Here is a 27,030-nt window from a genome sequence, read left to right as displayed (position 1 = left end):
CCCCAGTCTCGCTGTGTACTGAAAAAAGGGGATGCCTAGGCTGGTAGGGGCCGAGTAGGGATCTCGCCAAAACCACTCACCTGGATCCCACTGAAGGCGAATAAGAGGCCTGCTCTCCCAAGCCCATAATCTCCAAGAACAGTCCTCCCCTATCGAGGCCGGTGAGGGGTACATGCCACTATCTCTGATGAAAGCCGACCACCCGCACCCTCTGAAAAGTACAACCCTGGAGCTCATCCAAATGTACATCATTAAGAAATATATTAATGAAATATTATTTAAATTTTATTTAATCTAGAAGAAATTATGGATTATAAAAATAATCCAAACGGTGAATCACAAACTAAATCACACGTATGTAGAATAGATTAAGACCCAACTACGCTCAAGTGAATGAATGGTAAAAAGGTATCCACATGAATATATATATATATATATATATGTATGTATGTATGTATGTATGTATGTATGTATGTATATGTATATGCATATGCATATACATACATGTATGTATGTATACGTATTTGTATATGTATATGTATATGTATATGTATATGTATATGTATATGCATATGCATATACATACATATATATATGTATATGTATTTGTATATATATCTATATATGTCTGAAGGCGGTTCACCTAATTTTAGCTTTTAGGAAACTCATTTAAAAAGATGGACGAGAGTGCGGGCTCAAGGGATTCACCTAGGAATATGTAAAATATCATGTGAGTTAAACAAAAGGAGCTTACAATTTCATCCACTTACATAAAGTTTTACATACATCCTCGATTTTTTAAATACAAAGAATGAAAAAAGTTGTAAGTTTAATTGTAGTTTATTACCTTGAAGTTAACAAAATGGGTATATTTAAAACACCAAGCTTCATAGATCAAAGAGTTTTAAACTACTCCTTTAGTGAACTCCCTTACACTTATCGTGAGAACCACTCTATTTGTCTTAACAACATGCATGTTCCCCATGTGAAGGATCCATATTGTTTTACAACATGCATGTTCCCCATGTAGAGGACACATATTGTGTCAACTTTCATAAAGAAATCTGTTCTTGAGTCAATAATTCGAGCATAAGAGGTATGAGGCGCAATGCTCTCTAGGGGTCACCAACACCAGGAAGCCTTTTTACATACACGCCGATCATCATGCAGGTCGCGGGATCAATTTGCAAGGCAATAGCCATCAATGCAGAAGGGATTTGGTCCCATGGGCTTCTCACAATTTCCCCCTCGTTATCCATACACATCATTAAGAAATATATTAATAAAATATTATTTAAATTTTATTTAATCTAGAAGAAATTATGGATTATGAAAATAATCCAAACGGTGAATCACAAACTAAATCACACGTATGTAGAATAGATTAAGACCCAACTACGCTCAAGTGAATGAATGGTAAAAAGGTATCCACATGAATATATATATATATATATATATATATATATATATATATATATGTATATGTATATGTATATGTATATGTATATGTATATGTATATGCATATGCATATGCATATGTATATGTATATGTATATGTATATGTTTATGTATATGCATATGCATATGCATATACATACATATATGTATGTATACGTATATGTATATGCATATGCATATGCATATGTTTATGTATATGCATATGCATATACATACATATATTTATGTATACGTATATGTATATGTATATGTATATGCATATACATACATATATATGTGTATATGTATTTATATATATATCTATATATGTCTGAAGGCGGTTCACCTAATTTTAGCTTTTAGGAAACTCATTTAAAAAGATGGATAAGAGTGCGGGCTCAAGGGATTCACCTAGGAATATTTAAAATATCATGTGAGTTAAACAAAAGGAGCTTACAATTCCATCAACTTACATAAAGTTTTACATACATCCTCGATTTTTAAATACAAAGAATGAAAAAAGTTGTAAGTTGAACCATAGTTTATTACCTTGAAGTTAACAAAATGGGTATATTTAAAACATCAAGCTTCATAGATCAAAGAGTTTTAAACTACTCCTTTAGTGAACTCCCTTACACTTATCGTGAGAACCACTCTCTTTGTCTCAACAACATGCATGTTCCCCATGTAGAGGACACATATTGTTTGAACAACATGCATGTTCCCCATGTAGAGGACACATATTGTGTCAACTTTCATAAAGAAATCTGTTCTTGAAGGCGTTCATGTCAATAATTTGAGCATAAGAGGTATGAGGGGCAATGCTCTCTGGGTCACCAACACCAAGAAGCCTTTCAACATACACGCCAATCATCATGCAGGTCGCGGGATCAATTGCAAGGCAATAGCTGTCAATGTAGAAGGGATTCGGTCCCATGGGCTTCTCAGCAGGTATCACAACAAAAACCAAGGCAGTGATCGATCGTTTCCTTCTAGCCATGGCGAAGGGGCTGCGTTGGCCGCACCGTTGACATCGAGCCGTTCATGAATAGCCTCCTCTCCCATCCATGAATGCATCGAGTTCAAGGTAACAACGCAGTACCAATTTTGGTTTGCATTGCATTTTGTGTGCGTTTTAAAACCTTCTTTTGCGTCCTACTATCAATTTATAAAACCAAGCCAAACATGGCATTGCTTACTTATTATCAAATTATACCTCCTTCTGCATGCTTACCTTTAAAGCTGGCCACCTCGATGCACACTTTGCAGAGGCCATGGCGAAGGGGCTGCCAATGGCCGCACCGTTGACATCGAGCCGTTCATGATGAATAGCCTCCTCTCCCATCCATGAATGCATCGAGTTCAAGGTAACAGTGCAGTACCAGTTCTGGTTTGCAGTGCATTTTTGTGTGTGTTTTAAAACCTTCTTTTGCCTCCTACTGTTAAATTATACCTCCTTTTGCATGCTTGCCTTCAAAGCTGGCCACCTCGATGCACACTCTGTAGAGGCTATCCCAGTTCTGGGCTTGGTTTGCAACGCAGAGACGGGGGGTGTTGCCTTCAGTCAATTAACACAGTTGCACAGATGAGCGACGGGTGATGCCAGACAGCCGTAGTTTATTACCTTGAAGTTAACAAAATTGGTATATTTAAAACATCAAGCTTCATAGATCAAAGAGTTTTAAACTACTCCTTTAGTGAACTCCCTTACACTTGTCGTGAGAACCACTCTCTTTGTCTCAACAACATGCATGTTCCCCATGTAGATGACACATATTGTTTAACAACATGCATGTTCCCCATGTAGAGGACACATATTGTGTCAACTTTCATAAAAGAAATCTGTTCTTGAAGACGTTCATGTCAATAATTCGAGCATAAGAGGTATGAGGGGCAATGCTCTCTGGGTCACCAACACCAAGAAGCCTTTCAACATACACGTCGATCATCATGCAGGTCGCGGGATCAATTGCAAATCAATAGCCGTCAATGCAGAAGGGATTTGGTCTTATGGGCTTCTCACAATTTCCCCCTCGTTATCCATACTCTAGATCATTAAGAAATATAATGAAATATTATTTAAATTTTATTTAATCTAGAAGAAATTATGGATTATAAAAATAATCCAAACGGTGAATCACAAACTAAATCACACGTATGTAGAATAGATTAAGACCCAACTACCCTCAAGTGAATGAATGGTAAAAAGGTATCCACATGAATATATATATATATATATATATATATATATATATATATATATATATATATATGTATGTATGTATGTATGTATGTATGTATGTATGTATATTTATATGTATATGTATATGCATATGCATATGCATATACGTACATATATGTATGTATACGTATTTCTATATGTATATGTATATGTATATGCATATACATACATATATATATAAATATGTATTTGTATATATATCTATATATGTCTGAAGGCGGTTCAACTAATTTTAGCTTTTAGGAAACTCATTTAAAAAGATGGATGAGAGTGCGGGCTCAAGGGATTCACCTAGGAATATGTAAAATATCATGTGAGTTAAACAAAAGGAGCTTACAATTTCATCGACTTACATAAAGTTTTACATACATCCTCGATTTTTTAAATACAAAGAATGAAAAAAGTTGTAAGTTTAACCGTAGTTTATTACCTTGAAGTTAACAAAATGGGTATATTTAAAACATCAAGCTTCATAGATCAAAGAGTTTTAAACTACTCCTTTAGTGAACTCCCTTACACTTATCGTGAGAACCACTCTCTTTGTCTCAACAACATGCATGTTCCCCATGTAGAGGACACATTGTTTGAACAACATGCATGTTCCCTTTGTTGTGTCAACTTTCATAAAGAAATCTGTTCTTGAAGGCATTCATGTCAATAATTCGAGCATAAGAGGTATGAGGGGCAATGCTCTCTGGGTCACCAACACCAATAAGCCTTTCAACATACACGCCGATCATCATGCAGGTCGCGGGATCAATTGCAAGGCAATAGCCGTCAATGCAGAAGGGATTTGGTCCCATGGGCTTTTCACAATTTTCCCCTCATTATCCATACTGTACATCATTAAGAAATATATTAATGAAATATTATTTAAATTCTATTTAATCTCGAAGAAAATATGGATTATGAAAATAATCCAAACGGTGAATCACAAACTAAATCACACGTATGTAGAATAGATTAAGACCCAACTACGCTCAAGTGAATGAATGGTAAAAAGGTATCCACATGCATATATATAAATGTATGTATGTATGTATGTATGTATGTATATGCATATGCATATGCATATGCATATACATACATATATGTATGTATACGTATTTGTATATGTATATGTATATGCATATACATACATATATATATGTATATGTATTTGTATATATATCTATATATGTATATGTATATGTATATGTATATGCATATGCATATACATACATATATGTATGTATACGTATTTGTATATGTATATGTATATGCATATACATACATATATATCTGTATATGTATATGCATATACATATATATGTGTATATGTATTTGTATATATATCTATATATGTCTGAAGGCGGTTCACCTAATTTTAGCTTTTAGGAAACTCATTTAAAAAGATGGATGAGAGTGCGGGCTCAAGGGATTCACCTAGGAATATGTAAAATATCATGTGAGTTAAACAAAAGGAGCTTACAATTTCATCGACTTACATAAAGTTTTACATACATCCTCGATTTTTTAAATACAAAGAATGAAAAAAGTTGTAAGTTTAACCGTAGTTTATTACCTTGAAGTTCACAAAATGGGTATATTTAAAACATCAAGCTTTATAGATCAAAGAGTTTTAAACTACTCCTTTAATGAACTCCCTTACACTTATGGTGAGAACCACTCTCTTTGTCTCGACAACATGCATGTTCCCCATGTAGAGGACACATTGTTTGAACAACATGCATGTTCCCCATGTAGAGGACAGATATTGTGTCAACTTTCATAAATAAATTTGTTCTTGAAGGCGTTCATGTCAATAATTTGAGCATAAGAGGTATGAGGGGCAATGCTCTCTCGGTCACCAACACCAAGAAGCCTTTCAACATACACAACGATCATCATGCAGGTCGCGGGATCAATTGCAAGGCAATAGCCGTCAATGCAGAAGGGATTTGGTCCCATGGCCTTCTCACAGCAGGTATCACAACAAAAAACCAAGGCAGTGATCGATCACAACAGGTATCACAGCAGGTATCACAACAAAAACCAAGGCAGTGATCGATCGTTTTGTCCTGGCCATAGCGAAGGGGCTGCGTTGGCCGCACAGTTGACATCGAGCCATTCATGAATAGCCTCCTCTCCCATCCATGAATGCATCGAGTTCAAGGTAACAGCGCAGTACCAGTTCTGGTTTGCTGCGCATTTTTGTGTGCGTTTTAAAACCTTCTTCTGCCTCCTACTGTCAAATTATAAAACCAAGCCGAACATGGTATTGCTTACTTATCAAATTATACCTCCTTCTGCATGCTTGCCTTCAAAGCTGGCCACCTCGATGCACACTCTGCAGAGGCCATTGCGAAGGGGCTACCGTTGGCCGCACCGTTGACATCGAGCCGTTCATGAATAGCCTCCTCTCCCATCCATGAATGCATCGAGTTCAAGGTAACAGTGCAGTACCAGTTCTGGTTTGCAGTGCATTTTTGTTAACAAAATGGGTATATTTAAAATATCTAGCTTTATATATCAAAGAGTTTTAAACTACTCCTTTAGTGAACTCCCTTACACACTTATCGTGAGAACCACTCTCTTTGTCTCAACAACATGCATGTTCCCCATGTAGAGGACACATATTGTTTGAACAACATGCATGTTCCCCATGTAGAGGACACATATTGTGTCAACTTTCATAAAGAAATCTGTTCTTGAAGGCGTTCATGTCAATAATTCGAGCATAAGAGGTATGAGGGGCAATGCTCTCTGGGTCACTCTCTGGGTCACCAACACCAAGAAGCCTTTCAATATACACGCACATGCAGGGGTCACGGGATCAATTGCAAGGCAATAGTCGTCAATGCAGAAGGGATTTGGTCCCATGGGCTTCTCACAATTTTCCCCTCGTTATCCATACTGTACATCATTAAGAAATATATTAATGAAATATTATTTAAATTTTATTTAATCTAGAAGAAATTATGGATTATGAAAACAATCCAAACGGTGAATCACAAACTAAATCACACGTATGTAGAATAGATTAAGACCCAACTACGCTCAAGTGAATGAATGGTAAAAATGTATCCACATGAATATATATATATATATATATATATATATATATATATATATATATATATATATATGTATGTATGTATGTATGTATGTATGTATGTATGTATGTATATGTATATGTATATGTATATGTATATGCATATGTATATGTATATACATATGCATATGCATATGCATATACATACATATATGTACGTATACGTATTTGTATATGTATATGTATATGTATACGCATATACATACATATATATATGTATATGTATTTGTATATATATCTATATATGTCTGAAGGCGGTTCACCTAATTTTAGCTTTTAGGAAACTCGTTTCAAAAGATGGATGAGAGTGCGGGCTCAAGGGATTCACCTAGAAATATGTAAAATATCATGTGAGTTAAACAAAATGAGCTTACAATTTCATCGACTTACATAAAGTTTTACATACATCCTCAATTTTTTAAATACAAAGAATGAAAAAAGTTGTAAGTTTAACCGTAGTTTATTACCTTGAAGTTAACAAAATGGGTATATTTAAAACATCAAGCTTCATAGATCAAAGAGTTTTAAACTACTCCTTTAGTAAACTCCCTTACACTTATCATGAGAACCACTCTCTTTGTCTCAACAACATGCAGGTTCCCCATGTAGAGGACACATATTGTTTGAACAACATGCATGTTCCCCATGTAGAGGACAGATATTGTGTCAACTTTCATAAAGAAATATGTTCTTGAAGGCGTTCATGTCAATAATTCGAGCATAAGAGGTATGAGGGGCAATGCTCTGGTCACCAACACCAAGAAGCCTTTCAACATACACGCCGATCATCATGCAGGTCGCGGGATCAATTGCAAGGCAATAGCCGTCAATGCAGAAGGGATTTGGTCCCATGGGCTGCTCAGAATTTCCCCCTCGTTATCCATATTGTACATCATTAAGAAATATATTAATGAAATATTATTTAAATTTTATTTAATCTAGAAGAAATTATGGATTATGAAAATAATCCAAACGGTGAATCACAAACTAAATCACACGTATGTAGAATAGATTAAGACCCAACTACGCTCAAGTGAATGAATGGTAAAAAGGTATCCACATGAATATATATTTATATGTATGTATATGTATATGTATATGCACATGGATATACATACATATATGTATGTATACGTATTTGTATATGTATATGTATATGTATATGCATATACATACATATATATATGTATGTGTATTTGTATATATATCTATATACACATACATACATATATGTATGTGTATTTGTATATATATCTATATATGTCTGAAGGCGGCGGTTCACCTAATTAGTGCCCAAAAGGACCATCATTATCATTCGAGTACTTAGAGCCCAAAGTTACAAAAAGATAATACTGTCATAAGCATTACAAAAGGATCATAACATCAACTCCTAATCGGTGAACCAAATGAATAATTACATTCCACGTGTTTGCAATCTATAACTCATTTTGGTAATTAAAGGACCATCATTATCATTAGAGTACTTAGAGCCCAAAGTTACAAAAAGATAATAGTGTCATAAGCATTACAAAAGGATCATAAGATCAACTCCTAATTGGTGAACCAAATGAGTAATTACATTCCACGTGTTTGCAATCTAACGACTCATTTTGGTAAAAGTAAAGCCCCAAACCTATTCATTCCTTTAAGGCTTGATACTTCCATTCCAAGCCTATCAACATGGGCACTTAACTTGTCTTGTTGCTCTTTTATAGCATCAATTGTCTTTCGACAACCAATATCACAAAGGTGTGCTTCTCCGAAAGCACCACATGTATCCATTATGCGGAGGTAGGTAGCTTCGACAATATCATTGATCTCGTGATTGCCACTTATAATGGCAGAAACTAATTCTCGAGTTGAACTGCTCTCCCCACTTCCATGATTTCTTATGCAGTGACCAAGACCAGCAATTAAGCACTCAACATTTAACACATGGGAGTTTGTGTCGTTGATCAAATGGAGTATATTCTATGATGTTACATTTATTATCTTCTATACATTTCGAGTCTTCTTACCATGGTTACGTCGCACCCACTTAGTAGAGGTTTTTAGTTTCCTCTGGCATTGCTTAAAAGCATGCATTATTCGTTGAGTCTTCTCATTATCTTCTCTTACCTCAGATTGTTGAGGTCTTGAATACTCTGCACGATGGCTTCTATCCTCAACGTCCATGGAACACCTCACAATTTTCCCCTCGTTATCCATACTGTACATCATTAAGAAATATATTAATGAAATATTATTTAATTTTTATTTAATATAGAAGAAATTATGGATTATGAAAATAATCCAAACGGTGAATCACAAACTAAATCACACGTATGTAGAATAGATTAAGACCCAACTACGCTCAAGTGAATGAATGGTAAAAAGGTATCCACATGAATATATATATATATATATATATATATATATATATATATATATATATATATATGTATGTATGTATGTATGTATATGTATATGTATATGCATATGCATATGCATATACATACATATATGTATGTATACTTATTTGTATATGTATATGTATATGCATATACATACATATATATATGTATATGTATTTGTATATATATCTATATATGTCTGAGGGCGCGGTTCACCTAATTTTAGCTTTTAGGAAACTCATTTAAAAAGATGGATAAGAGTGCGGGCTCAAGGGATTCACCTAGGAATATGTAAAATATCATGTGAGTTAAACAAAAGGAGCTTACAATTTTCATCGACTTACATAAAGTTTTACATACATCCTCGATTTTTTAAATACAAAACAATGAAAAAAGTTGTAAGTTGATTCGTAGTTTATTACCAAGTTAACAAATATTTAAAACATCAAGCTTCATAGATCAAAGAGTTTTAAACTACTCCTTTAGTGAACTCCCTTACACTTATCGTGAGAACCACTCTCTTTGTCTCAACAACATGCATGTTCCCCATGTAGAGGACACATTGTTTGAACAACATGCATGTTCCCCATGTAGAGGACACATATTGTGTCAACTTTCATAAAGAAATCTGTTCTTGAAGGCGTTCATGTCAATAATTCGAGCATAAGAGGTATGAGGGGGCAATGCTCTCTGGGTCACCAACACCAAGAAGCCTTTCAACATACATGCCGATCATCATCCAGGTCGCGGGATCAATTGCAAGGCAATAGCCGTCAATGCAGAAGGGATTTGGTCCCATGGGCTTCTAAGCAGGTATCACAACAAAAACCAAGGCAGTGATCGATCGTTTCCTTCTAGCCATGGCGAAGGGGCTGCGTTGGCCGCACCGTTGACATCGAGCCGTTCATGAATAGCCTCCTCTCTCATCCATGAATGCATCGAGTTCAAGGTAACAACCCAATACCAGTTCTGGTTTGCTGCGCATTTTTGTGTGCGTTTTAAAACCTTCTTCTGCCTCCTACTGTAAAATTATAAAACCAAGCCGAACATGGCATTGCTTACTTATCAAATTATACCTCCTTCTGCATGCTTGCCTTCAAAGCTGGCCACCTCTGCAGAGGCCATGGGGAAGGGGCTACCGTTGGCCGCACCGTTGACATCGAGCCGTTCATGAATAGCCTCCTCTCCCATCCATGAATGCATCGAGTTCAAGGTAACAGTGCAGTACCAGTTCTGGTTTGCAGTGCATTTTTGTGTGTGTTTTAAAACCTTCTTCTGCCTCCTACTGTCAAATTATACCTCCTTTTGCATGCTTGCCTTCAAAGTTGGCCACCTCGATGCACACTCTGTAGAGGCTATCCCAGTTCTGGGCTTGGTTTGCAACGCAGAGACGGGGGGTGTTGCCTTCCTTCAATTAACACAGTTGCACAACTGAGCGACGGGAGATGCCAAACAGCTGTAGTTTATTACCTTGAAGTTAACAAAATGGGTATATTTAAAACATCAAGCTTCGGTTAAACTTATAACTTTTTTCATTCTTTGTATTTAAAAAATCGAGGATGTACGTAAAACTTTATGTAAGTCGATGAAATTGTAAGCTCCTTTTGTTTAACTCACATGATATTTTACATATTTCTAGGTGAATCCCTTGAGCCCGCACTCTCATCCATCTTTTTAAATGAGTTTCCTAAAAGCTAAAATTAGTTGAGACATATATAGATATATATACAAATACATATACATATATATATGTATGTATATGCATATACATATACATATACAAATACGTATACATACATATATGTATGTATATGCATATGCATATGCATATACATATACATATACATATACATATACATATACATATACATACATATATATATATATATATATTCATGTGGATACCTTTTTACCATTCATTCACTTGAGCGTAGTTGGGTCTTAATCTATTCTACATACGTGTGATTTAGTTTGTGATTCACCGTTTGGATTATTTTCATAATCCATAATTTCTTCTAGATTAAATAAAATTTAAATAATATTTCATCAATATATTTCTTAATGATGTACAATATGGATAACGAGGGAAAAATTGTGAGAAGCCCATGGGACCAAATCCCTTCTGCATTGATGGCTACTGCCTTGCAATTGATCCCGCGACCTGCATGATGATCGACGTGTATGTTGAAAGGCTTCTTGGTGTTGGTGACCTAGAGAGCATTGCCGCTCATACCTCTTATGCTCGAATTATTGACATAAATGCCTTCAAGAACAAATTTCTTTATGAAAGTTGACACAATATGTGTGCTCTACATGGGGAACATGCATGTTGTTCAAACAATATGTGTCCTCTACATGGGGAACATGCATGTTGTTGAGACAAAGAGAGTCGTTCTCACGATAAGTGTAAGGGAGTTCACTAAAGGAGTAGTTTAAAACTCTTTGATCTATAAAGCTTGATGTTTTACATACACCCATTTTGTTAACTTCAAGGTAATAAACTACGGTTAAACTTACAACTTTTTTCATTCTTTGTATTTAAAAAATCGAGGATGTATGTAAAACTTTATGTAAGTCGATGAAAATTGTAAGCTCCTTTTGTGTAACTCACATGATATTTTGCATATTCCTAGGTGAATTCGTTGAGCCCGCACTCTCATCCATCTTTTTAAATGAGTTTCCTAAAAGCCAAAATTAGGTGAACCACCTTCAGACATATATAGATATATATACAAATACATATACATATAAATAAATGTGTATGTATATGCATATACATATACATATACATATACATATACATATACAAATACGTATACATACATATATGTATGTACATGCATATAAATATACATATACATACATACATACATATATATATATATATATATATATTCATGTGGATACCTTTTTACCATTCATTCACTTGAGCGTAGTTGGGTCTTAATCTATTCTACATACGTGTGATTTAGTTTGTGATTCATAATCCATATTTTCTTCTAGATCAAATAAATTTTAAATAATATTTCATTAATATATTTCTTAATGATGTATAGTATGGATAACGAGGGGAAAATTGTGAGAAGCCCATGGGACCAAATCCCTTCTCCATTGACGGCTATTGCCTTGCAATTGATCCCGCGACCTGCATGATAATCGGCGTGTATGTTGAAAGGCTTTTTGGTGTTGGTGACCTAGAGAGCATTGCCGCTCATACCTCTTATGCTCGAATTATTGACATGAATGCCTTCAAGAACAAATTTCTTTATGAAAGTTGACACAATATGTGTGCTCGACATGATTGATCATCACTGCCTTGGTTTTTGTTGTGATACCTGTTGAGAAGCCCATGGGACCAAATCCCTTCTGCATTGACGGCTATTGCCTTGCAATTGATCCTGCGACCTGCATGATGATTGGTGTGTATGTTGAAAGGCTTCTTGGTGTTGGTGACCCAGAGAGCATTGCCCCTCATACCTCTTATGCTCGAATTATTGACAAGAACGCCTTCAAGAACAGATTTCTTTATGAAAGTTGACACAATATGTGTTCTCTACATGGGGAACATGCATGTTGTTCAAACAATATGTGTCCTCTACATGGGGAACATGCATGTTGTTGAGACAAAGAGAGTGGTTCTCACGATAAGTGTAAGGGAGTTCACTAAAGGAGTAGTTTAAAACTCTTTGATCTATGAATCTTGATGTTTAAAATATACCCATTTTGTTAACTTCAAGGTAATGGTTAAACTTACAACTTTTTTCATTCTTTGTATTTAAAAAATCGAGGATGTATGTAAAACTTTATGTAAGCTGATGAAATTGTAAGCTCCTTTTGTTTAACTCACATGATATTTTACATATTCCTAGGTGAATCCCTTGAGCCCGCACTCTTATCCATCTTTTTAAATGAGTTTCCTAAAAGCTAAAATTTGGTGAACCGCCTTCAGACATATATAGATATATATACAAATACATATACACATATATATGTATGTATATGCATATACATATACATATACATATACATATACATATACATATACATATATGTATACAAAAAATATATGTATATGCATATACATATACATATACGTATACAAAAATATATGTATGTATATGCATATGCATATACATATACATATACATATACATATACATATATATATATATATATATATATATATATATATATATTCATGTGGATACCTTTTTACCATTCATTCACTTGAGCGTAGTTGGGTCTTAATCTATTCTACATACGTGTGATTTAGTTTGTGATTCACCGTTTGGATCTTGAAGTTAACAAAATGGGTATATTTAAAACATCAATCTTCATAGATCAAAGAGTTTTAAACTACTCCTTTAGTGAACTCCCTTACACTTATCGTGTGAGAACCACTCTCTTTGTCTCAACAACATGCATGTTCCCCATGTAGAGGACACATATTGTTTGAACAACATGCATGTTCCCCATATTGTGTCAACTCAACTTTCATAAAGAAATCTGTTCTTGAAGGCGTTCATGTCAATAATTCGAGCATAAGAGGTATGAGGGGCAATGCTCTCTGGGTCACCAACACCAAGAAGCCTTTCAACATACACGCCGATCATCATGCAGGTCGCGGGATCAATTGCAAGGAAATAGCCGTCAATGTAAAAGGGATTTGGTCCCATGGGCTTCTCAGGTATCACAACAAAAACCAAGGCAGTGATCGATCGTTTCCTTCTAGCCATGGCGAAGGGGCTGCGTTGGCCGCACCGTTGACATCTAGCCGTTCATGAATAGCCTCCTCTCCCATCCATGAATGCATCGAGTTCAAGGTAACAGCACAGTACCAGTTCTGGTTTGCTGCGCATTTTTGTGTGCGTTTTAAAACCTTCTTCTGCCTCCTACTACTGTAAAATTATAAAACCAAGCCGAACATGGCATTGCTTACTTATCAAATTATACCTCCTTCTGCATGCTTCCCTCCTTCAAAGCTGGCCACCTCGATGCACACTCTGCAGAGGCCATGGCGAAGGGGTGCCGTTGGCCGCACCGTTGACATCGAGCCGTTCATGAATAGCCTCCTCTCCCATCCATGAATGCATTGAGTTCAAGGTAACAGTGCAGTACCAGTTCTGGTTTGCAGTGCATTTTTGTGTGTGTTTTAAAACCTTCTTCTGCCTCCTACTGTCAAATTATACCTCCTTTTGCATGCTTGCCTTCAAAGCTAGCCACCTCGATGCACACTCTGTAGAGGCTATCCCAGTTCTGGGCTTGGTTTGCAACGCAGACGGGGGGTGAGGCCTTCAGTCAATTAACACAGTTGCACATCTGAGCGACGGGAGATGCCAGACAGCCTTTAGACAGACGCCCACCGATGATGTGTCACGTGGCTGGACGACTGTGCGCTCATATTAGCATATGTATATATATATAACAAAACAAATCATTTTTTATTTAAAAAGTCCAAAATCATTTTACAAAATACACTTTTAGAACTTTTAGGAAACTAATTTAAAAAGATGGATGAAAATAAGTCTGAGGAATATGTAAAATATCATGTGCAACAAAAGGGGCTTACAATTTCATATATATATATATATGCCCTTCAATTTCTAGTTGTAGTTTTATTGGTATTGATACACACACACACACACACACACACACACACACAACCCGTAACATTTCAGGTCTAGACTCCAGAGACAACTTTCCAACCTCCTTTTACACTTCCATGTAGATAGATAGATAGATATTTAAAAATCTGTTATTTAAAACAAAACAAATCATTTTTTTAATTAAAAAACCCAAAATCATTCTACACTCTCTCTCTCTCTCTCTCTCTCTCTATATATATATATATATATATATATATATATATATATATCTCTCTCTCTCTCTCTCTCTCTCTCTATATATATATATATATATATTTCTTTTATTTAAAACAAAACAAATCATTTTTATTAAAAAAACCCAAGGCTACCTTCACCTTGCCGATGTCGAAGGCCGGGAGCAGACAGGCTAATTGGCGTAGAGTGCTAGGTGTGGCCTTTGACGTGGGCATGGTGAGCTTATAGGTGCGCATGAAGGCCTACCTGTGCAGCACATGCTGAGAACATGGCGGCTACTCTCCTTCCAGCTTAGGGTTGCTGGTGAACACAGGGCACGCGGAGGATGTTCCCCAAGGCTAGCTTCACCTTGCCGATGTCGAAGGCCGAGAGCAGATGGGCTAATTGGCGTAGACTTGGCCTTTGACGTGGGTGAGCTTGTAGGTGTGCAGGAAGGACTGCACGTGGAGCTAGCGACGGGCTGAGGACACCTGAGTTGGCGGCAGTAGAAGATGACTGGAGCTGGAGAGCAGAAGACGAATGGAGCTGCAATCGCGCGCGATGACGTGGGTGAGCTTGTAGGCCGGCATGTGGAGCTGGCGACGTGCTGAGAACACTTGAGCTGGTGGGGGCAGAAGATGACTGGACCTTGCCGATGTCGAAGGCCAAGAGCAGATGGGCTAATTGGCGTAGACCTGGCCTTTGACGTGGGTGAGCTTGTAGGTGCGCAGGAAGGCCTGCACGTGGAGCTAGCGAGACGGGCTGAGGACACCTGAGTTGGCGGGGGTAGAAGACGACTGGAGCTGGAGAGCAGAAGACGAATGGAGCTGCAATCGCGCGCGATGACGTGGGTGAGCTTGTAGGCCGGCATGTGGAGCTAGTGAGACGAGCTGAGAACACTTGAGCTGGCGGGGGCAGAAGATGACTGGAGCTAGAGAGCAGAAGACGACTGGTGATGCAATCGTGCTTGCAATGGTGACCCAGCGTTAGAGCGTGAAGTTCACGCTTCTCCACCTCGTTCAAATTCAAAATGCCGAAAAGCGAACACACCTCCGGATTTCGTAGAGACGACCCAGATTGAACACAAAAAACGCATATGGTGCGAAGTCAACGCCAACCTCCTCCTCCTTTTTCTAATCCTGTATAGATAGATATAGATAATATGCCTGCTACGAAATGATAAGTATCGAGTGCTCGAAGCAGCAGTAGTGGTGGTGATGATGGGCAGAGCTCACTTTGTCCTACTGCTTCTCGTCTGCGTTTCTGGTTCCCTCGCCGACGTTCGCGAGTCGGTCATGCTCGGCAGCATGCCGATGGATACTCTCGCACAGCAAGCAGACATTGTCGGATCTCAGCTCCTTGCTCTAGGTAGGCTCGCTAGTCAATTTCGATCCTCCGATCAATTTAACATATAACTTTCAATGTATGCGTAGGAACATTTATGTGTTTGCCTCAGTGATGCGATTGCCATGAGCAAAGGCAGCATTGCTCAGATAGTGTCATGCGTGCTTTGCTTGAGTTTCAGTTGCGCACCATCATAAAGCAGATTTGTCCATTTTCCTACTCCCTTGCTGTCTACCATCACAGCTGTGTCCTGTGAAGCCTGACTCGGTTTTAACAAGTGTAGGGTAGCATGATCATTAGCAGCTCTCAACCCACCTCATCATGGCTTTCTCAGGAGATGTACGCAGTAAGGAGTCAGGTAGAGGATTGCCAGACATCATCTTCTCGTCTACGACTGGTGAAGAGTCCTTTCATGTGGATGCCAGCCACCTTGTATCTGATGGCACTAGTAACACATACAAATTAGCATAAGAGGGGGATGCCATGGTGATGGAACAGTTTTGCCCATTCTCATTAACATGTGTAGAGATCTTCTCTGGTATAGCAATATAGCAATGTGCACCTCCCTTTGGTGGATGCCTGGTAATAATGAACCAAGATATGGTAATAATGAACACGGTTAGCAAATTGATTAGCAAAATTAAAGACTATCAAATATTCTTGTGTGGAATGTGTATGGAAATGCTGATGTCAATGCAACGGAGATGGTCTGAAGCTAGGTAATGGAAATGAAAAGTCATTAAAATTTCATAGTGTTAATGAAAGTAAAATGGGGGAAAATCAAAACAGGCTGAGGGACAAGTTCAGAGAAATAGAGGAGAAACTTAGCCTAGGAAACGGGAAACAAAAACAGAAATGACAACTCTGTGGAAATGGCGTTTATGTAATTTTGGGTAGGACATGACCGTTTTCTGTTACTATGCTATCAAAGTAACAATTATGGTCAATTTAAAAGCCCATTTTGAGCAGGACCAGATTGACATACTGTTAGAATTTTTGAGCAGTTTTAGCGGTGTGATCAAGTATAGACCGGGAACAAAACATGGTGGTAGATGCTCTTATCAGGTAGGGTATGATATCTTCTATTTCTCTAGTCACAAAAGAAGCTTTGATAGTTTGGGCGGCCAAGGGAAAATTTTAGAAGAGCGTTGGGCTGCGAATTGTGGTCAACATTCACAATCATCTCTTGTACTTGAGATTCAGTCGTAATACCTTTTTCTTGTACATAATAATCAGTAGTCTAGGGTTATTGTGTGTGCTGTTCATTTGAATTCTGTTGCTCTCTTCTCTCTCTTCTCTCAAACCCTAGCACATAGGCACAAGAGTTCATAGTCGTTGTTAGAGCCTAGGGAACCAGCAAATTTTTTTCTTATCTGCCACCCGTGTGCGTTTACTGCTTGGATAGGGGAGAACCCCTAGCTTCCATGAGTGTTTATGACATCTCTACGGAAATGGACTTTATGCAATTTTGGGTAGGACATGGCCGTTTTGTGTTTCTATGCTGTCAAAGTAACAATTCTGTCCAATTTAAAAGCCCATTTTGAGCAGGATCAGATTGACATAATGTTTTGAGCAGTTTGGCTGTGTGTTCTAGTATAGACCGGGAAACAGAACATGGTGGTAGATTCTCTTATTGGGTAGGGTATGATATCTTCTATTTCTCTAGTCACAAAACTAGCTTTGATAGTTCAAGCAGTGCTGGGGCCATGTGGCAGTTTGTTTGCTCGACTAGGAGCTTGGACATATGCCATTATTATTGACTATACTATGCGCAATCACACATGTAGAGGCCAGGTAGATACTTTCCAATATTCTATTTTAGAGTGAAATTTGGCCATCACCCATTGAGTCTGATCCTTCAAAGACAATTGCCAACCAATGGGATAAGCTAGATGCGTGACTATCTCATTGGGTGGCAAGATCTGGCCCGGCCACAAAAGCTGATGCCAATCATAATTTTTCAAAGGAAGCAACTTGATTTTTGAAAATTTAGATGTAATCTTGCAGGCAAACCATAGAGGGACAATGCTTTCATGAGTCCTCACATCAACCTCTATATTCTTGGGAAAAAAGAAAGAGTCATCAGCATAGCATATGCGTGCGTCACAAATTGTGTACCATCGGATATGGAGACCATGTAGCTTCCCATCTCGTGTCAATTTATCCATGTAAAGGAGCATTGGGTTAGTTGCGATGATGGCATACAACAGTGCATTAAGCGGACAACTCTGTCGAACAGATTTCCCAAGATACGAAGAGGCTGAAAGTTCTCCACCCAAAATGCATTTAGTTGATCCCTCTTTGTGAAGCCAAAAGATGATATTTTTCATTCTAGGCCCAAAGTCCATTCTGTCCATTACCCAGGCTATAAAGTCATAGTGCACCGTATCAAAGGCCTTAGCTATCTCCCATATTTACATAGCACCAAAACACCTCCATTTATTTACATCACAGAGGCCATTGACATTGTATGTAAAGCATTTAAGAGGGACTACCATGAGAAATATATACAAGAAAGTAGATGACACAGCTTGCTCAGGCATCTGCCATTGGTATGTGTTCCCCATTATCATTATGCAACATATTTTCTTGCATTTCAGCTTCATGTGCCTGCATTTGCAATTCCATCTCTTGGACTTCCATAATAGTCTACGCTCTATGCAGCTCCACCATTTGTTCCCACTTCTTGCCCACAATATTATTTTGCAAGTTTGATGCAGCCATGTGTGAGGAGGAAGCATCTAGAGCCTAGTTTCGTGTTGGCAATGGTTGCCTACGTTGCAACATTGGTTTTTTAGGTGTTTGCCAACCATCATTTGCCAATTTTTCTTTTCCCTTTTCTTTGCCTTTTTGCACATCTTGTGAATACAATACATTTGCGAACGATGAGGTTGTTTTTTTTTTACTTATCAGTTTGCCTACCTATGATGACAACACGAGGTGCCTGAACTTTCACATTGATGTTTGATGTCGGCTATGAGGCCGTAGCAGGCAATGGAGGATGCAACACTTTGGGACATTGAGTGGCTATATGACCAAATTTACCACACGTGTAACATGCACAAGCAAATACACCCCATTTCAACTCATAGAAAGCTTCACCCATATGAACCTCATCTACTTCCATTGTAGTGGACGAGGGTGTGGGTTGAATTGTGTCCCAAAGTATACAAAACTTGTTCCTATTACTCAAAGGACGCAGTGGGCATATGATTGTACCAAGAGAAGCAACAAGCCCAGGCAAATCCTCTTGCATGTAATTAGGAAAGTTGACTACTTCCACCCATACTGTGCATCTATGTTTGATGAGTCCTTGATAATCTTTTGTGGGCGTCCATGGTAAGATATGCACCATTTGATTTCCAAAGTACAATGGCAATTTTTCCAGCATCTTCAGCGTGGGCATTCTACCCGAAAAGAACACTATGATTGCATTTTGTGAATATTTTCTGATTGGTGAGACCACACAAGGCAACTTGAGTTTGTATTTGAGAGTAAGTACAGGCTTATCCCAGGTTCTCTGAATATGTACAAACTCATCATGGAGCACATCATACACGAACTTGAGTTTGTATTTGAGAGTAAGTACAGGCTTATCCCAGGTTCTCTGAATATGTTCAAACTCATCATTCAGCACATCATACACGAACTTGAGTTTGTATTTGAGAGTAAGTATAGGCTTATCCCAAGTTCTCTGAATATGTTCAAACTCATCATTCAGCACATCATACACGAACTTGAGTTTGTATTTGAGAGTAAGTACAGGCTTATCCCAGGTTCTCTGAATATGTTCAAACTCATCATGCAGCACATCATACACAAACTGAGCATCTTTGTTGTTATGGAGCACCCTTGAGTTGACTTCGAAATGTCTTTTCTTGGTTTATTCATTCCTTTTCCTTTCATAAACAGCCGCCATAGTTGCAGAGATCACTATATAGAGACCCTCACACACACACACACACACACACACACACACACACACACACACTCACACATACCTAGAAAGGGATGTACAGAGAAGAAAGAAGAGGATGGGAGAAGCTGCGGATCATAGAGGACGTAGGCGCACAACAGGTCGCACATCAAACGCAGAGGACGCAGTTGGACAGGTCGTAGGTCGCCGCTTGACATGACGCATGTTCTCAAGACACGGGTGTGCAGGTCGCAGAGGCGCATAGGTCACACAGGTGCACAATTCGCACAGGTGTAGGAACACACATGGGCGCACACAGGCGAAGGACGCATAGGATGCAGATCGCACAGCTCGCACTCCTCATCGCTTCGTTCACCAACATAGCACACGCACACATGCACGCTCACGTTTTTTTTTAGTAATTCTTATCTTACCACTGGGAAACCTCATTGCGAGGTGAAAACCCACAAAACCCACAAAGAAAACATCATGATACAACTGAGGTCCCTATATAGGGCCCATGCCATTGATTGCCTGGAAGCACTCAAAGAAGGCCATGTATTGTTGGTGGTCTATTTGTTGCAACTTGCAAGTTTTGACAGTCATGTAGAGACTGTCTCAACAAGCGTCGGAAGTAGGTGTATTGATCCAGAGGAGTGTCCAAAATGCATCTCATTTCTATTTTGCCATATTGTCCACAATGCCCTAAAAGTAGTCCACGCAAACAATACGGTGCAGTTGGTATATGTCGTTGTGAAATCCGAGCGAAAAGCCATAATGTCTTCCCAAAATGAGCTCCCGGGAATCGCATGCAAAGATGTCCTAAGAGTCTGTCCAAGAGGGCACGAGAGAAATCACAATACCATAGCAAATGAGGCACTGTCTCATCACGTCTCATGCAACGGTGACATCTTGCCATAGTGATGTGCCTCTTTTCCAAAAATACACTGACAGGCAAAACTCCCACAATGCATCACCAAAGGAACAGTCTTTCCTTCAGTGGCAAACCATTTTTCCATATGCTTGAGGCCTTTAGTGTTGTGCTTGGTTCTCCAAAGTATCTCTAGTATAGCAGACATGTACTCATCCAAGTGCTTCTTTGGCCAAGCAAGCAGAGGCAAAATGAACTGTATATATGCAATGAGAATGGACTGCACTATACAGAGTCTAACATGTAAGGGCCATGTGGCCAACTTGCAGCACTACAATTTATCCCCCCACACACACACACTTTTTTTTAGTAATTCTTATATTACCAGTGGGAAACCTCATTGCGAGGTGAAAACCCACAAAACCCACAAACAAAACATCATGATACAACTGAGGTCCCTATATAGGGCCCATGGAATTGATTGTCTAGAAGCAGTCAAAGAAGGCCATGTATTGCTGATTGTCTATATGGTGCAAGTTTCAGCAATCACGTAAAGATTGTCTCAACAAGCGTCAGAAGTAGGTGTATTGATCCATAGGAATATGTCCAAAATGCATCTGATTTCTATTTTCTCATATTGTCCACAATGCCCAAAAAGTAGTCCACGCAAAGAATACCCCGAAGTTGGTATATCGTTGTGGAATCCGAGGGAAATCCAGCCTGTAAAGACCATGACATAGTGTACTAGATCGAAAACAAAAACCAATTTTTTTTCTAAGTCTGCAATAGTCCGATGTACAGTTGCACATTCAATTTTTTGAATTCCTAATGGTCTAAGGAATGAATTCAATGGTCCAAATATAATAGTGTTAGATTCAAATAATACGTTAGATAATCTGACATACAATTTCCAATAATTTGTGTACCAAATCAACATAGTACGGGATGGTAGAAATCAAATGGTCCGTGTTCAATGATCTGACAAAAACAATTACAATAGTCCAACGTACAACTTCTTAGATCCAATGGATCGTGTCTCATTCATCCGGTATGCCCATTTGGTACGTACACTTTAATCATCGTATGACTCTAAGCTGGTGCCAATTGTTCGTGCATTATTTCAATGGTCGACAAATAGTATGGGGCAATAAGGATGTCTCCATCACTCCGATCACAACTGACCTGTAGACTTGCTCCAATAATGACAAACATTGGCAATAAGGATGTCTCCATCACTCCGATCACAACTGACCTGTAGACTTGCTCCAATAATGACAAACATTGGCAATAAGTTCTTCTCGATGCCAGGTACAAACAAGACATCTGAGAGAGTGATTGTCCCACCAATTGTAGCAATGAGAACACGTTGCCAACTCCTTCACGGGATATGAGGAGTTGTTTGCATGCACATGTGATTGTGCCTCCTTGAGGATCAGACTCAAGGGAACAAACCAGGCTGAGAAGTAATGTGCTTGCTAGCACCCTTGTGAAAGTACCAGACATGTGAATCTGTTATTTACTGATAAGCATACATCATGCATAGAAGGATCATAGTTACAATGCAGACACTAAGAAGAATCCTCCCACTCCTTTGGGTTCAGACTGGATCTGCAATCTTGATGAGAGCTGAGGGACTCTACGAGTGGGGACTCTGGGCTGAAATGCATAATGATGAAGAATGAGAGGCTAGAAGGGACATTTATAGAGAAACCCCCACCAGCAGCTAGGGGTCCAAAATATGGGGAAAACCCTTTTGCCCCCTATTTGGGATTTCTCGCATGGTCAGCCGAAGCCAAACCTTGGGCACCAAGCCAGGGCAGCAGCTGGCCTTCCTATGTCTGTCCAGAGGCCTCCAAATCAACCCAAACATGCACTACAACATTCCAAAGTTGGCATTGAATTGTATGTCCGTACTGCATTGCTTGACCTAGCAAGCCATCCTTCAATACCAAATGGAACTATGGCAGAATATTGCCATGAATGTACTGAACATTCGCTGTAGTCTTAGCCCAAAAATTTACCATTTTTTACATTTATTAAAAACATTGTCCTTGATGATTTTGCCCTAAATCCCTTGGAAGACTTGAAGGCAAACCTGACCGACTATTTGATGGTGGGATAAGGGATTGCACAGAAATAGATTAGGATGCAAGCTATGATGGAACTCATGAGTTGATAACCACCACCTTAGTATAGAAAGTGTGAAACTAATCTTTCCAGCTGGGAAGGAGAAAAAGAAAGATTGAGACATGTCTGTGGCAGATGCATCAACACCTAGTGCTGAGGAGGAGGAGTCAGCTAGTTATGCACATGATGAGGAAAGTTGACCTGTTGGAGATGAAACAAAAGAGTCTGCTGTTGCTCCATTCTTGGCCTGAATTGCACAAAGTGCATGGTGAGGTATTGTTATCAGATTTTAGCGACTATGTACTTCATTCTCATATCAGTAAATAAGTTTTAATTGCTGTTTATGACTGCTTTGGGCAACAAATACATATCAGATGATAATCTCTTCTGCTAAGCTCCCTGACAGTATTTGCACCTGAGCTCTCCTGGGGGAAATCTCTCTGCCAATACCTAGTAGACTTGTAGTGACACCTTTGATGACCCTTCGTTTGATTTGCCATCAAGAATGTGTTAACATCTCAGACACTTCGGAACATCCTAGATGAGTGATGATGGCAGTTCCTCATTTGGAATTATCAAGTTGCCAAATAACCTCAAATATTGAAGCCTTGTTAGAGATTGTGCTAGGTGTCAAGCAAGTACATGCTTTTACTTGAGGTGCCAAAAAACAGCAAGGAAAGAAAGTCCTTAATTGTGAATATAATTGATTTTTAAAGTGTTTCTAGAAATCACTGTAATTGCATTGTTGATTTTATTTATTTATTTATTTTTCTGCAGAAAAGAGTTTGGGGCAAAAGGATTTGGATCTCCTTGACCAAGATAAGGTGATATTGTCTCTTCAGAAGAATATACAAGAATGGAAGGTAGTAATAGGCTGATTTTAATTTCAATACAGAGTAACATGCAGTATAAATCTCCCTTTCTTTCAGCATGGAAGGCAGTAATCGTGTCACTGGTTTTGCCTGATACAAGGGGTACATTGTTGCTGATTTTGTTAGTGTTATTGTGAAATGGCATGAGTATGGCCAGGGATATAACATCACAAAGAAAAGGAACAGGCCATGCTACATTGGCATATCAAACTTGACCCTTCTGCTTTCATGTGCTGCCCCTTGCTATCACCTCCAGCCCCTCACACTATCCTCCCTGATTCTTTATTGGTGTTGCTGGTGCTTGTGTGGGAGCCTGCTCAGGTGGCCCTATAGCTCTCCTCCCCTACGCTGTCTGTCAGTCCACCACATCCATCCTCCACCTGATGCCTGCATGCTCATGGTTGAGATGAAGCATGGGGTTGCAGGTGCCACCTGGTTCTTTTCTCCACCATTATCGTCTCTCTCTCTCTCTCTAGACGCCCGAGGGTTCGCGGATCCTCACATCGGAGACGGTGCCTACACCGGAGGATTCAGAGCATCATTGCGAGGCATCGGGCTCGCCCGACCAGGCATCTCACTATGGCAGATATCCAGGCCATTCGGCAGAGACCCATGCTAGAGCTCCTGGGATGATTACGACTCCAGCCATATACTGTTGTACTCACTGTCACTTTTGTACTCCCCCATATTCATGTATTCATGTATCCATGTACTCATGTACCCCATTTTGACTAGTAGCATTAGAGCTTCCCACTCTCCCTAGTTGCTGCTAGATACTTAGTTATTTCTTTTCTTTTCCAGACAGTGTATCAGATGTCACATGGTTGTAACTTTGGTGTCATAGGTCACTTTGGCCTTTTGAAGACGTTAATATAACGTTTCATTTCATTTCTCTCTCCTTCATATATTAGTATTTTTTCCCCCCTCAGAGTGTCTTTGACTAACCCGTTTAAAGCTCTCTGTTGACAATCTTTGCATTTTCTTTCTTGCTTATGCTCCAAGGAACCCTGTTCATAAATTAGATGCGTGCAATACGAAGTTATAAGTAAGAAGAGAGACACTTCAGCCAGCTAGAAAATTTCACCGTTGTAATGGGGACCGAGAATCTTGGACCAATTAACTATTAACTCAATTAAACACATAATAAGAAGAATTTAAAATACCACAAAGCCAACACCACCAGCACTACATTGGGGGTCAAATGTCATGTGCACTATCTGTCCTAGGGTGCTACGTGGACATTCTTCTGCATAGAGGATCCCTTTTCGGATGGGCCGTGAGCATGGTGTGAGCCCTAGTCCAAGGGACAGCTTGCTAGGTGCCATCTAGGTCTTTAGGGTTTCGTCCAGTCATGCCTGTGGCACAAGTCTTTTGTAACCCTCTTTGCAAGATGTAATGGTTGTGCAAACCCAACTGGACACTTATTAGACCAGTTGGTCAGGTGTCTAGGAAGGCTAAGTGAGTGTCAAGTCCTTGTCCAAGTCCCTAGCAATTAGGTCTGGTCATGTATGAAAGCCATGCACTTACATGGCTACTAATAATGGTCATTTTTGGGGCCGTGGTTGTGGACAGCCCATGGGCACCCTTCAAGGTGGACCAGTTCGGGACAGTGGATTAAAAGAATTGCCAATAAAGGGCGGCTATCTAAAGTGACTTAAGGGTACACCTTTTGAGGCTACCTGTGCCAACCCTAGCCCTTTGGATGCCTATATACAGGGCTGACCTGAGGCCTAAGAGATCATCTTGATAGCCATCATCTTGTGGGCATTACTCTCAGCCAGTGTAGTTGAACTCTCAGCATCAAGGGCAAGCTAAGGAAGGAAACACACCATAGCAAGAGCATGACCACTTCATGCTTGTGCAGAAGGGGTCTCAGCCCATTAACGCACTTCATCAGCTCCCCATTATTAAAACGCAGCCTGCACCGGTGCTGCAGTTCAGCAAACAAGGGTGGTTATCAGGGCAGTCAAACACACAGCAGTAGGGCGCGGCGCGCCAAATTAACCCCAAATTGAGGTCCAATCCAATTCCAGGAGGTCTCAGTCCAGTGCAGTTCCGTGGACAGCGCTTTCAGTCATTGTACTTCTTCATTCTCTTGCAATAAATCAAGCGAATACATGGGCCAGTGGTGGGGGCCCTTGAGACCCAATATTGTGTCCTTGCGTATCTTCTAAACCCTAATATTACTCTGTGTATATTACCTAATAAATGCTCATGCCATGCACATGGCAAGTACATAGGTTGTCATGTCGAAGGCCTACAGGCAGGCTTCGGTGGTACGGGACGCCGGACCTAGACATGGGTCTATGGGATTGTGGAGGAAGCCCTAGCCTTGGCTCGGGGGAGATGTGTGGATTGCAGGTGGGAGGTGAGCTAGCGTGCTGCCTCATGATTTGGATAAGGACTAACCTTGGTGTTTTTTTCTTTTCTTTTCCAGGAAAAAGATCCTTCAATTAGTTAAAGAAAAACAGCCACAAAGGGCTAGATACAACCACAAAGGGCTAAATACAAATGATCATAAGAGGAAGAGATGCTTCTCCTCCGGCTGGCCACTCTGTGAGGAGAAGGCTATTGTAGGCATATGCTCACTTATGGTAGTGCTATGTGTGAACAGGGCTTAACCAAGGGCACTTTTTCCCATGTGGTTTTTCCCCTTGGACATCAAGTGTGAAAGGACACTATAAAATTTTGTACTTCTATATTATATGGATGTGGCACACATGCAAGTGTTGACTTGCATTTTGTGGATACCACACTTTTGGCTCTCTCTCTCTCTCTCTCTCTCTCTCTCATTTCTGTGTGTGAGCTATTCTACCCTGCACCTAACCCTAATGTGCAAGTTTGTGTGTGTGAGTGTGTTGAGTCCAACACCCAACAACTATCTCATAAGGGGGGGGGAACCACACAGGTGGTCT

At 39.2% G+C, this 27,030-nt stretch overlaps 1 protein-coding gene across 7 annotated transcripts in view; it reads left to right on the top strand.

The window, feature by feature from the left end:
- The first annotated feature begins 16,097 nt into the window (after positions 1–16,097).
- The window catches only part of LOC147635184 (uncharacterized), a 149,061-nt gene continuing 138,128 nt past the window's right edge, over positions 16,098–27,030 (top strand). For 3 of the 7 annotated variants that reach the window (XM_086802392.1, XM_086802390.1, XM_086802391.1), the window contains exons 1-2: positions 16,098–16,353; positions 24,021–24,106. In XM_086802392.1, coding sequence (XP_086658518.1) covers positions 16,203–16,353; positions 24,021–24,106 — 237 coding nt within the window. In that variant the 5' untranslated portion in view covers positions 16,098–16,202. The remainder of the gene's footprint in view (positions 16,354–24,020; positions 24,107–27,030) is intronic. The other 4 variants (XM_086802393.1, XM_086802389.1, XM_086802388.1 and 1 more) reach the window with 2 other exon arrangements.

The sequence above is a fragment of the Cibotium barometz genome, chromosome 9 (genome assembly GCF_041138505.1).
Source record: "Cibotium barometz isolate CiBa-2024 chromosome 9, ASM4113850v1, whole genome shotgun sequence".
Classification (NCBI taxonomy): domain Eukaryota; kingdom Viridiplantae; phylum Streptophyta; class Polypodiopsida; order Cyatheales; family Cibotiaceae; genus Cibotium; species Cibotium barometz.
Note: the sequence above shows the minus strand (reverse complement) of the source record. Positions and strands in the feature narration are given on the sequence as shown.